General features: G+C 37.1%; 1 protein-coding gene across 1 annotated transcript in view; it reads right to left on the reverse strand.

The window, feature by feature from the left end:
* Nucleotides 1-1892: 1892 nt before the first annotated feature.
* The window catches only part of LOC117781357, a 79360-nt gene continuing 66933 nt past the window's right edge, over nucleotides 1893-14319 (reverse strand). Inside the window, exons 3-7 of the mRNA XM_034618104.1 lie at nucleotides 8240-8448; nucleotides 5572-5707; nucleotides 2922-3187; nucleotides 2713-2854; nucleotides 1893-2649 (exon numbers count right to left, since the gene is read on the reverse strand). Coding sequence (XP_034473995.1) covers nucleotides 2231-2649; nucleotides 2713-2854; nucleotides 2922-3187; nucleotides 5572-5707; nucleotides 8240-8448 — 1172 coding nt within the window. The 3' untranslated portion in view covers nucleotides 1893-2230. The remainder of the gene's footprint in view (nucleotides 2650-2712; nucleotides 2855-2921; nucleotides 3188-5571; nucleotides 5708-8239; nucleotides 8449-14319) is intronic.

Below are 14319 nucleotides of genomic sequence, written 5' to 3' on the forward strand. Positions count from 1 at the left end.
CTTTTTTATTTATCAATATATATCATGTTAATTGTAGTTTATAGCGTTGACATTAAGTGAGACCTTAAAACAGTTTACAGTTTACAACAATGCACATTTATTTTTATTAAAGTTGTGTATACTATATAAATATATTATGACCTACGTAACACCTCATTCAAATACTCACACATTTACTCACACAAACAAACATGCTGTACCAACTAATTTAAATATGTATATCATTGGTAATACCCTTGCAGAGAGACGACTCATTTTATCAGAAATACTAATGAAACGTGACTATATATTGTTCAGTTTCTTTAATGTAATATTTTTTTTTTAATTGTTTTTCTTCATCAAATGTCAAACACACTGAAAGGGTATCAAGTCTTCGACTAACCGAAACTGCCAATTTATAAATTGAATTGCCTATTTTTAAAATTGGCGCAATATTTTGTTTTGCTTTTTGCTTTTGTTAGCTGACTTCTTAATACTAATTGAGTTATCATTTAAATAGAAGTATTTACACATAAAATATAAATTTATGACAATTATTATAATTATATTTGTAATGGAAACTAAATTCGCTTAATTGGAAATCGGAAATCAAAATAGTTCTATTTATTTGTATATACATTAATAGACGTAATCATATAAGGAAATTGCATTAATAATTGTAATGGACAAAGAATTTTTTGTGGCGCTGCTCTCGGGCTATTTACATAATATTTAATTGCGTATGAATTAATTTCAACTCCTCATTAAGGCTGAATCACAATCATTTCGCTATTGTTTTGGTTTTCCATATTCATTTCCGTTTTTGTTTGACTTTTGTTATTGTTTCTAAATTTGGCTAACTAAACTGTTAACTATTCAACAATTTATCAATTGATAGCGCGTTTTCCTATTTTTTTTTTTTTTAAGGATGACAGCAAAATAACATGGAATGTTATTAGTAGTTTTTTGTTTTTTCAATTTATATTTATTCGAAGAACAAAGAAACATATTCTCGTATATGTGCTAATACGGACAGAGAGCGGTTTGAACAAGGTATACTTAATTAGTAAAAAGTTCCATTATAATGCTTCGTATAACAATTAGTATACGTACGATGCATTTTGTATTCATAATTAAGTTCACACATACATATACATAAAAACTTTGGCAATTTATAAATTTACGATATGTTTTTGTTAGTTTTAAGACTTTTCAACAGTCACCAGCTTTTAAATGCTAAGTTTGATTAGATTTTATTAGAGTTTTCATTATTTTCTTTACCGTTTTAATTAAATTTAAATTGTATGCTTCATTCTCTCCCATTTTCAATTAAAAAATCTTTGCCTTAATTTACAGATAAATTCATTGAGTGCAATAATCGTAATATGAAATAAATTAAATTTTCAGAGATTTTACAATATTATTCGAAAACGTATTTATGACTTAAATAATTATATTTAAGTTTAATGAAATGTGCTTTAATCAATTGAATTCTGTAATTATATTTTACACTCATGAGAGTACAATAAAGTTTTGCGCATTTACTTAAATTTCCATTGAAATTTTAATGCTTAGTTTTATATTATTTTTTAGCTAGGGAGTGCTTACAACTATTTAGTTTAAATTCATATTTTTATTTGCAATGCACTACATTGAAATTGTTTGATTCTTTGAGCCGTATCTTTTGTTGTCACTTATTCAATATAATTTGAGTGATTTTAATTTTTTTTATATTTATATTTTACTTTCATTGTATATTTTACTTCAATTTATATGTTATACCATTTAGTGCAGCGCCGTTTTATGATTTTTTGTGAACGTACTTATAAAATAATAACATACAATACATTTATTAAATATTTGCTATATACAGTTATTTTATTAATACGCCTAACAATTTTGTTTTCTCTTTATGTTAAAGTTGATGTTTTTGTGGCAGCTAAAAACATATTTGTTTCTCTACACAATGTGAGAGTTGCTGTTCTTTAAGTTTAATTAATTATATGCATATCGTTATGTTTTTGTTTATACAAATTAAATTCAAGAAAGCTTTTGTTAACATAATAAATAAATTATCGGTTTTTTCTTTAGTTTTCAATTTTTATTTGATTTTTTTGTGCATTTTTTTTTGCAACTTTTCATATTTTTGTTTACTTTCATTTCTGCGAAGCGAAGACGGAAATTCAGTGGAAATTTGTTTTGTGGGCGGGGCTAAAATGCATGGCAGGCGGGCGAGGGTAACTTAATGCAGCTACCGCGCAGACAACAACACTTGCCCCTGCCCCTGCCCCTGCCCCTGATGCTGCTGCCCCTGCTGCTGCTGCTGCGTCGTAGCAGTAGCAACTGAGCAACGCAGCTGCCGCACGAATCTCTTGAGCTTTTGCCTGAGCAGCTCAACAACTAAAATTGGTTTATCTTTATTAAGATTTTTATTATCTTTCATTTTCTTAGCTTGCTTGTCCTTATCTTTATCTTTGGGCTCATTAGCAACAACATTATTATTCATCGAATCTCGTATCGATTTGGCCCCGGCCTTGCTGTGCATTGACGTTGGCCAACAGACGCTGCCGCTGACGCTGACGCTGCCGGCGAATGTGGCAGCCGTGGCCAACGCGAGCAACAACAGCGCACTCGGTGCACGGGCCTTTAGGAGCGAGTCCGTTTTGCTGGCTGCATTTGGTTGAAGGAAAAGCGATAAGAATTGTGTAACAAATAATTCCCGGTATGACATACCTTGCACCGGATCGGCGCGTGAATTGCTGGCAAAGGCGCTGTCACTTTCACGTGACTCGAGCACCGGCGCCTTCTGAGGCCGATCGCCTTCGACGGACTCCTCGTTGCTGCGCCAATAGAAGGTGGACAACGCGGCCACACACTGTTAGAAAATTATAAAAAAAAGTCAGTGATTTTACAGAGTACTTGTATTAACAAGACGAACTTACCTTTAATTTCATGTCGCCATTACGAAAATGATGCTGCTCCACGCGAAATTGCAGTCCCAGCACAGAGGTCTCGAGTCCTTCTCGGCCGGATACCACAGTGTCGTATTTGCGCAGCTTTTGCGGATCGGCAGGCTCCCCATTGATGAACCAGGTCAGATTGACAGCCGGCTTGGATCGACCGGCAGTGCAGTTGATGCGCACCCAGTCGCCAATTTGATAGCGCGGACGTCCTCCCATTATTTTCGGTGGTCCCTGATCCGGCAGAGCTGCATAAAAGGAAATGACAAGAACCAATATCCACTTGGTTAGTTTGATGCTGGAGAAGGATAACGAATTCAAGCTGTGCAAAATTTAATTTACAGCTCAGCTCTGTCTAGTGGCAAGCACGCAAACACAGCTGAAAACGGCAAAATGCCGTTATAAGCCAAAAACCAACACCCAAAAATCCAACAAAAACAGCAGCGAGAACAACAAAATCGGCGGCGCCCAGTCGGAAATTCAATAAAAGTTCCAGCCGCTGATGCACTGACAGACTGCTGATAAAATTGCATAAAAAAAAATAAAACAAAAAACATAAGGAATAAAAATAAAATGGAACTGACGGGGATATCGACACTTCAAGCAATGAGCTTGTTAATACCCTTACAAAAGCAGCATCCTTATTTTAAATCTTTTACAAAAACAATGAGATAGCAGAAAAAACATGCTAAGAGATGTTATTTACTATATCTTGTTAATCCTTTCACAGACCTTACTGGATTAACATCTGGAAAAGTTTGTTAATAAATATTAATGATCTTAGAGCCACGGTGATAACAGCACTAAGATTCCAATTCATCGGCTAATGTCATAACATATTTAAATTTACAGCAGTTAAAAAGCAACCGACATTCTCTAATTTAATATACCAGCAGAATTATTTTCTTATTAATGGTCAACTATTCGCAACTATTCAATAATATAGTTTAAAATTAAAATAATAAAATTAATAAAAACAACCAATTAATTTTCGAAATTATTATTTTAACGTAAATATTCTGCAATAGTTGCAATAAAAAGAAAAAGGTGTTGAAATTTAAATGAGAGTGTCTTATGGAATTAGCACACTAACATTTCACTTATTTTTCATGACTTTTATGACTAAAAGTTTGTCCATCGATCATATGATAACGGAAAAAGCTGCAACAAAGCTGATCTTTATACTTCCTGTCAAGCCGAGTGTGTTTCATGACAAGGCTCTAATACCCTTCCAAGGACTATAAATCGTTGGTAAGCAAAACTCTGCAAACGGAAACGGAAATGGTTTTTTTGCAGCTGCCAGAGGACTAACGGCATCTGTGGGCGCAGACAGTTAGAAGCCTGGAGAATTGTGAGATGAGAGTTGAAAGCTGTGTCATATGCGAGCAGTTTGTTGTTGAAGCTTTTAAAAACTTTGATTGAAAGCCAAACAGGCAGCACACAATATGAGCAGCAAAAAGCCCAAAACAAAGCACAACAATAGCGCGTTAGAACAAAGACGAAACATGGAACTGGCCAGACCAGTTTGGGGTCTAGAGTGAGACAGAAATAACTATAGTAAAAGAGGATGTGGGTACGCCCATGCAAAAGTTTATAATTGAACAAACGAAATGTCAACGCCAGCTCAAAGCGTTTCGGTTGCCTAGTCCACGTGTGAGACGTTGTCCGTGACAATAAGCGTGGGATCCTTGAATTCCAGATAGAAGTTGAATCCTCCTTTTAGCTGAATTCCTGTCGTAGGTACTTTCCTGTCCACCCATCCAGCTATTTATTCAGTCACGCAGTCAGCCGGCACTTAAAGCAGTTGCAAAATTTTGTTCTGTTTGCATTTCGAGTTTGTCGCAACATCTTCAAAATGTTGTTGTTGCTATCGTTGTTGTTGTTGTTGTTGTTGTTGTTGTTCCTGTTGTTCTTGTGCCCTCAGGAAATTGTTGAACAAGACAGACAGTTGCAAAATTGAGTTAGATGCTAAGCTTTGACAGGTTAAGGATCCTGAAAGGAGCACACACCATACACATTTCCTACGTCTCCCCTGACGCTTAAGGGGACAGTTGAGTTCTGTTGAGTTTCCTAAGCTTATTATAAACATGAAATCAAATGAAGTCTGTCAAATGCAGCTCAACAGCTGAGCAGCCAAAAGAGCCATTCAATTGCCCAGATCAAATGAACTGAATTAACCTAAGCAACACCCAAATGAACAAAGGACTGCCTGTAAATGAAAGACAGTTAAGAATCATAGTTTGTCTGTAAAGGAACGCAACGGAAATCCATAGAATGACTGTATAAAAAGGAAACTGAAAACCGCAGGCTGACTGTAAAGATAATTGACTGACAAATTAATAGCTTTTATAATACTATAAACAATATTGGAATATTAGCAACGAGTAAGGAATTATACACGTAACTGAGTGATTAGGCAAAATGGTGATGTGAATATCATGTACGGTATTGGAGTATATAAAGATTTAAATTAAAACAAAAAAAGCTCTAAATAAAAGGTTTTCCTAGTTTACTAATCCTTAATAGTAGGCACAGCTTTCAATTGCAAATGCCTAATTCGAAATAATAATAGTAATCGCTTGACTATTCCACACACATTAGAGTATTATAAGAGAAAGATAATGATACTTACACACTACAATCATATCGCCATGCTCGGTGACCGTTTGAAAAGATGGCGCCTCGCCGGAAACCTCGCACCGGAATCGTCCCGCCGACTGCAGATTGACGTTGTGCAGGTTAACAATGGCGTCGCTCGAGTTGTGCAACTGCAATTAAAAATTGTTGAATGAGTAAAAACACAAAAAATAATATGGAAAAGTACAATTAAAAATCACAAGCAGCTGAAACAACAGCAACTTCAGTTGAAGCGAAAAGTGGCAAAAGTTGTAAGCCCAATAAAAAGAATGAAGAATGTCGTCGATGTTCGTGTCGAAGGATCCTCAGCTGACTGACGACTGACGACTGTCGACTGTCGAATGCCGTTTGTTGACAGCTTCAATTGCAGCTGCTCTGGACGTTAATGTAATGAAATTGTTTTTTGTCCAACCAACTTTTCTTAAAATGCTTTTTCAATGTTTACGTTTAAAGTGGTTCTGTTCACTTTAAGGGTCAGATACAGCAACGAACCCAAAAAGTAAATGTTAGGCAAATATTTCACTTGAACTTTAAGCCATTAAGCTGACTGTTGGCTGTTGACTGTTGTAAAGGTCCGTTTTGCCAGAGTCGAATGGGTTTTGTTTATCTGGCTAACGAAAAGTGCACTTTGTTATCTTTTATTGCGCATTTTTTATCCGTTTGTGCTCATTGTGCTGCTGCTTCTTCAGTTGCTGCTGCTGCTGCTGTTGTTTTAACCTAATTTATAGTTTACCTAGCACACACACTCACACACATACACACACAGGGAGACACACACACACACATACACACACACGCATGACCCTTAGGTAAAGCTCACGTCCAAGCAGCCAACAATTTGCAACTGCAATAAAAGAAAACAACTGAAATCCAAACAAAACCAAAACAACAACAGCAATGTTGGCCAAAAAGTTGTTAGCCCGACCACGTCAGTCACTTGAATCGATTATGCTTAAACAATATCCGCCAATGGAGTTGGATATAACCATTAGCATTGGCTGCCAGCCAAAACGTATCCGCAACTATCGCCCCCATTGTATCTTTTTGCAACATGTTTCGCCTTTTATCTGCGGCCCAACATCAAAGTTGAGAAGCCTGAAGACCGCCAGGCGGCATGTGCGTGTGTGCATGTGTGCATGTGTGCGAGCGTGTGTATGTGTGTGTGTGCTCCACTCGCTTGTTATAACGCGCATTATAGACACGTTCGGCCACGCCCAACCGCCGCCAGTCACTAGTGAAAAGCGCAACTTGAAAAATTTATTGCACTCGCAAGTTGAAACACATGTAGAGCTAAGGAACAGGAACTAAGCAGAATGAGCTGAAGGAGTGGGAGTCCCTCTCTTAGGAAAACGGGTATGAAAGAGGTAGGAGTAGCCAGGACATGCATGCCAAGCAGTTTCACTTTTTCGGTAGACGATTAGTGCGGTTTGCTCATACCAGTGTGTACTATATACACTGACCAAAATATTGAGAATACACAATTCTTAATTCGTTAATATTAATGTTTTTTAATAATACAACTTTATCTGAATTAAATATTTGGTTTTTAAGCGCATATTTTTGACTAATGCTCTTTATGATCATATTATTGTTATATAAACAAAGATTTTTTTGTTGCAGTGTATAGTTATAGCTTATACGAATACTCGACTCTCAGTTTGGGGCGTCTGCTCTGCTCACGTGCTTATCTTGAACTCACCGAGGCGTTTACCAGCACTGGAAGTGCCACTGGCAACTCTAAACGTGTGTTCAGTATGAGTTCGGTTTGTTTTTTTTTCTTTTTTGGCAATAAGGGGATGAAGATGGCATAAAAGGAAGGGGTAGGCGGATAAAGGTAACCAAACCGGCAACGTGCAGCGCATTTTACGTGCAAAAGTTTTAGTGGCAAAAATAATGGAGCAATGGCATTTAAGTGCGCCACTTCTATAGCTATTGTTCTTGTTGGGTCTATGATCACTGTTCGATTTGGGGAGGAACTTGACGTCTCTAACTGACAAACTGATGTGCGCTTTATTTTAAAAACTGTGAGAAGCTCTTATTGTGAATGGGTACTAAATACTTAATAAAATTCTTGGTTAATGTTTTAACTATAGAGTTTTCTTAGACAAGAAATGAGAAATTTAATGAAAAATTAAGAAATGAGGTAAGTAAGGCAAAATGAGTACTTAATTGAATACTTGAAACAAATCAAGACATATTTTAATTAATGGTGGAGGCTTTCAATTATAAATAGGCCTAAGACTATTTAAGTTATTTGTCGGCTTGCCACTGAACAACAAAACGAAATGTATGTTTTCTAAAGAAAAGAGTCTTTTTTTTTGCATTTTCGAAATTAAATACTCGCAGGCAGTTGTAAAATCCAGACAAAAACTCGAATCCAAGGTAGTGCATTGTCTGCTCGGTTCGACGCAGAGATGAACATTATTGTTGTCGTTGGTGTTGTTGTTGTTGCGGTTCATTTTAAGTACAGCCACAAGACACAGGTCACAGAGCTAGACAGGGTGGTTGGGGGAAGGCGGTTTTCTCCATTGTCTGGCAATGCCGCAAAGTATGCAATGTTGTTTTAATGTTTAGTTTTAGTGCACACAATGGCGCCCAACGTGGGTCGTAATTTATTTTTTGTGTTTTTTCGTATTTTCTCTGGTTTTTAAAGGCATACTCACATCAACGGCAACACCTGGCAAACGAAACGTTTGCGCCGGCGGATTATCCCTGGGCACATAGCGATAAAACTCATTGCCGTCCTTGTACCATTTGACCGAGTACAGTGCCTCACCATCCAGATCGTAGAGGCATTCCAATTGCGCTGTGGCGCCCTTAATCACGTAATTTGGTATGCGTACCTCGACCAAACGCAGTCCGGCTGTGAAATCTGAAAAACGAGCAATATTTAAATAGTAAGTATCATTTTTCCCAAAAGTTTTACGCCTGCGTAAGCTTAAATTGTTAATGTGAACCAACTCATGATTGATTTATGTTTAAACAAATTGCCTGACTGGCCGCCGGAACGACCCTCTTGTTATTTTAATGTTAATTAATTATAAAAGTTTCTTTGCTACTCTGCATAAATGTCAACCCGTTGGCCAAATGACTGATTGCATTTTACTTGTTCACCCTTTTTGCTTTTATAATTCAACACAATTTATGTATATTTAATATAATTTATAATAACATTTTATCAACGAGTCAGGGCCATTTTATTTATTTATTTATTTTTTTTTAATTTGCTAAAGTGCACAGCTGCATAAAAGGACACAAACTATGCGAATATATGATGTACAGTGTGTGATATATATATGTATATATAAGTATTGTCTGGTACGAGAATATTCCCGATTAATAAGTCAACGTGATGACGTGTGGGTAATGGGGTTGGGATTTTGGTTTTGGTTTTGGCCTTCAGCTTGATTGAGTGCCTGATTTATGTGCCCTCTTTGGGCTGAGCATTAAACTTGTTGTCCTGCGGATGAGTATGTGCCACTTGAATGCTCCACTCGACTCATGTAACATTTTATGGCAAACTTGTTTATTGTCAATATTGACAATGATACAGACTCACACACACACACACACAGCTGCCACCTATTGCCACATGTATGTAGGTCATTGTGCGTATATTATATTATTAGAGAGCCTTGGGCAGACAAACACAACATGAGCAGCAACATCCTCAACTGTTGACTGCTCTCTGTGCTGCTTCTAAGGACTCGAGAGGACCTTTTGCTGCTGCTACTGCTGCTGTTGATACTTCTTCTTCCACTCATACGAGCAACCAATCGTTGCACATTACAAGTGTAATAAAATGTGAAAGGATATTATTGTACTAGAAGTAGAAAGCACACACACACACACATACTGAAGACTCTTCAGCTTCCACTGGCAAATGCGGCCTGCAAGGAGCATTCTTCAGCATCTTCCGCTACAAAAACAAGAGAAGCTCGTTGCAATTCTTGTATTTTATTTTTTACAACAAGACAAGTGAGATACGAAGTGCAATGTCATGTCCTTTGATGGTTCGAAGACAGCTTAAAAGCCCAGAATACAAAAACAAAAGTAATTAAAGCATTTCAACCATTTCGTAAATTTAATTTTTGAAATGATGAAAAATATCAAAATAAGTTACTATGTCGTTAAAAATTAACTATAAATTGAGGTCAGACTTCATGCAATCAATTTGTTGACAGAGAAAGTAAATATATTGTGTAATATTCAGAGCACAGAGCATAAGCCATCTAAATTATTTAACAAAGGTGTAATTTGTGTAATGAAAATGAATACTAAACATTTAGATGTAAAACTTGAGGTAAATCAGGCTGATTTTTTGAGTAAAAAAAAAACATAATTTGTTGACAAAGGTAATGAATATTAATATTATTGATTCAAAGGGCATAAACTCGATATAAATATTAAATACAAATTGCTTTTAACTGAATATTATCAACTTTTTTCAACTTTTCAAAACAATGCACCAAAAGAAAAATGTAAAATTAAAGCTTCAGCATAAATTTGTATGTAAATAATTGTTCAGGTATTGTGAAATATTTTTAGGATGATCAAACTAAAAAATAACTACAAATTGCCACAAAATGTGTTCGAGATGGAAAATGCATTGTTGTGCAACTTTGAGATGTATCAAAGGCGTTGATCTGGCAGGAGATGCAGATACAAAGTGCATAGAAGCGTACACGAAAAAACAACAACCTGCAGATAAGTGCTTTCAACTAAAACAACAACATTGACAACAATGTGAACAATAATAACAACGAAGAGTAACATAAATAACTTGAGCTCGAGACATATCAAGTGCAAGTGAAAGACATTCATGACTCTAAGGGCAAATTTAAAAAGAAAACGAGCTTTAGCAGCAAACTTCTGTCAGGATACACACACACAAACACACTTATACCAAAATAATAAAAAGTTTGCAAAGTGCAATACATGTATGTTCTATATGTGTCTACATAGAAAACATATAGAAACTTTCACTCGACTCTTGCGTTTGTAAAGTGAATTGGAGGTTGCATGGATCGTCAAACTCTAAAGCAAACCACTTGCACTGGCAGCAGAAAAACAAGGAAAATGTGAAAGAAAAACCAACTCTCCACTCATTAATTCTGCTTAAGAGTCAGCATCGGCATTGGCAACAGCAACAGCAACAGCAACAGCAACATTGGCAACGGCATTGAGTTGAGGCAAAGTAAGCGAAACTAAAGTTTTGTCTGGTAATTTAAGTAACTTTGTCATTTGGGTTCTACACACAGACACACAACACATGCACTATGAGTGGAATGTCAACGTACAAAAAAAAAACTTGTAGTAACTGTCAAGAGTGAGACAGAGAGAGAGAGAGAAGAAAGCTGAAGTATTGGGCGTGGTGGAATTAATATGCTCATGCTGTGACCTCGACCAAGTGAAAAATCAATTCCCCCCCTCTCTCAACACAGCAACATGCAAGGCAAAATTTCTTTGCGCTTTTCTTATAATATCATATAGTGAGAACTTTTCGCCGCTTCGGAAAGTTTTCGCCATTCGTCGGCTTTCATTGGGGTTAAGTGATTAAATTTGCACAACCAAAAAAAAAGAAAGAACGAAATAAAAAGAAAAGCAAAAACTTGAAGACACATGTGACACACAACTTCGTATGCCGCATAATTGCTTCCAAGTCAAAAACTTTATGTAGCATACATTTTCAGGGAACGCACAACTTGATTATGCTGATTATGATGAGGAAGTTTTGCATCCTCTGTTCTTCAGACGACAAATCATTTGCCGGGCAACTTTTGAATGGCAATTTACCCTTTTCGACAGCTCCATGAATTCCCAGAACTGTCCATTCAAACTGTTGCTGGATGGGACTTTCGGCCCGGGGTCCGGTTTTCTCCCATTGCCTGTTGTTGTTGAAGCTATCAGTTGATAAGCGTGCTGAAAGGGCCTACTGGCATGGCCCGGAGATTGACAAAGGGAATACCAATGGAACAGATCCTGCAGCAGCAACGTGCCTCCATAATTTCGGTCAGTTTTGCTCTTTTTGGCCAAGTTAGCTTCCATCTTCTTTTCCTCTTCTCGAACTACACTTCATCTCGCTGCTCATCGGTTATCTATTTTTTTTTTGGGGGGGACTCTGTTGTCCTCGGGGCAGTTTCAGCTTAATATCCGCTGCCATTGTCGTGCTGCTGTTGTTGGTTTATTAGTAGTTCGTGCACAGGACACAGAGTCAGGATGGCAGGATGGCAGAATGGAAAGATGGCTGCGTCTGCGACTGCTGGGACTGCGTCGAGCAGCCACATAAAAACAGAAGCTGTTTGCTTATGTAAATGTCTGCACATGAGCCTCGCACCGCATCCTGTTACACCCGCCCTCCCTCCCTCCCTCCCAGCCATCTCCTTACAACCAAACAATGCCTTTCATGTATGTTGTGCGTGTGTGGCAAAGTGTGTGTGCTCTTGTAGCCATCGTGGCTATCGCCCGAGGTAGCAATATTTGTTTTCTTGCTTTCATCATTTGCATATAATGGAGACGTAAAAGTTCATAAGATGTCCTGCCACCGGGAGAGCAACAGGACAACTATTGCCTAGCTTGCATTCACCGCATGCATCTCCCTCTATGTTGATCAAATTGATAAAATTAAATAAGCCAAACTATGTATAGCCATTGAAAATGGAATCTATCGTAGAAAATGGAAATTGATTCAACGATGTTAACGAGAAAATCCTTAACGGAAAAGATCCTGCCTTCAAATCAGATGCCACAAATAAAATGCACAACTTTTATTGCCATAAAAGCTGTGGAGAAAATGAAAAAATATTTGACTAGTATTACGAGTCCGCGGCGTGCTCGAGAATTCTCCGGCATTTCCAATGCAATACGCCACGCCAAATGAGAAAATATGCCCGAGTTACTCACGCTTTTCACTCGCATCGAATGCGAATGGGGATGGAAATGGAAGTGGAAATGGAAATGGGTCTGGGATTGGGATTGAACCTGTGACTGGGACTCTACACACTGGCCCCGGCGTGACTTTAATGTGCGTTGTGCCCCAACCGGCCGCAGGGCGTGGCAAGCGCAACAATTACTTCAGCGCTCCCCAGGGTAACATCAAAACGAAAAAAAAATGGAAAAAAAGATGGGAAATGGAAAATAAGCGCACAGACCAGCAAGAATAACAACAACAACAACAACAGCAGCAGTGATAAAAAAAAACTGTATAGAAAATGAAAAGAAAACAGACAACAAGAAGCGGCCTTTAAGTAGTGGCCTCTGGGCCTCTGAGTTCAACTGGAGGTTAAAATAGACATCGCCTGTAGTTTTAGTCCTGTTCCATAATATCCTGTTGTCCCTTTGCTGTTGTTGCTTAAAAAACTGCAATGCATTCATATTTAATTGTTTCGCCGCTCGTCTGTCGGATAAAACAATTGTTGGCCTAATTAGACGGGGCTATCAAATAATTGTAATTGAGCAATGGGAAAAGGGAATTAATAGTAAGGCTGTTGACTTTTGCCTGAGAGTTGAGAATATGAATCGGAGTGACACTAACTGAAATGAAATTAAATATATGAATGAAAGCTCTGTTGTGTATATAATGGAGGATAGAAAAGCTCAAAAGAGCTTTTAGTTTCATAATTACAGGAATGGTAAAGCTCAATGAGTTTTTTAATATTTTATATTCTTGACAAAAGCTTCAACATTTTTAACGCATCAAGCTTAAAAGCTTTCCTTAATTTGTGTATGGTAATAATTAAGTATTTGGTTAGGTAATTTATTCATTTATTATTATTATTCATTAAGTAGCAAACAAAAATTTAACGGATATTTGAAATATTTTCATAGACATATCTTCAAACTAACATACAATTATTGAGAGCTTATTAAGCTGATTAAAACTTATCGAAGGAAATATTCTCAGCTGTTTTAATATTGGATTAATTTCAAATATTTCTGTCAAGACCAATTAAAGTTTATTAAACGCTTATTCCGTTAGTTAAAGCTCAATGAGGGCTTACCATCAATCAAATTACTCTGAAAGTTCTTTTAATTTAATTTGCTGACTAACATTTTGAGTTTCCGAATAATAGCTGTGGTATTTGATATTTAATTAGAATTTAAATATGTTTGTTGCTTTAACGTCTGCGATTCACAAATTAAGTGTGCTATTATATTTTGGTTGCTGCCACAACAGATTTCACTGCACGTTAATTAATTTTCACTCACTCCTTTCGCTCCCAACATGAATTTGTGGCGCACTTCATGTAGTTCTACATGAATTGTAATGTGAAACTTTTTTTGCTATCCATATATCGTTTTGTAGGATATACATACACATGTACATCGAGAAAGAGTACGAGTTTTGTATTTATCGTTAAACCATGATGTACGCTCATTATTTGCTATTCTCCTGCACACACAATTACACCAACTTTCCAACTCTCCATCTCTGTTTTTTGGACTTCAGCTTTCTCTCTCTAGACTGTTGGCCATTGCTCCTTCCATATATATATATATATACACACATCAATGACAGCAAGAACAACAACAACAATGGCAGCTAGAATGGTTGTCAGCTCTCCAAACAGGGGCCATGCCGCCATTTATGTAACGCCATTATATTCATTAGCGCCACACACACACACACACACACACACACACACACACACACACACACACACAAGCCCACTCAAGACACACACTGACGCTGAGCACACACATACAAAAGCAAACGTTCAAAACCAAATTGTTGCTATTGTTA

The sequence above is a fragment of the Drosophila innubila genome (assembly GCF_004354385.1).
Source record: "Drosophila innubila isolate TH190305 chromosome 2L unlocalized genomic scaffold, UK_Dinn_1.0 4_B_2L, whole genome shotgun sequence".
NCBI lineage: Eukaryota > Metazoa > Arthropoda > Insecta > Diptera > Drosophilidae > Drosophila > Drosophila innubila.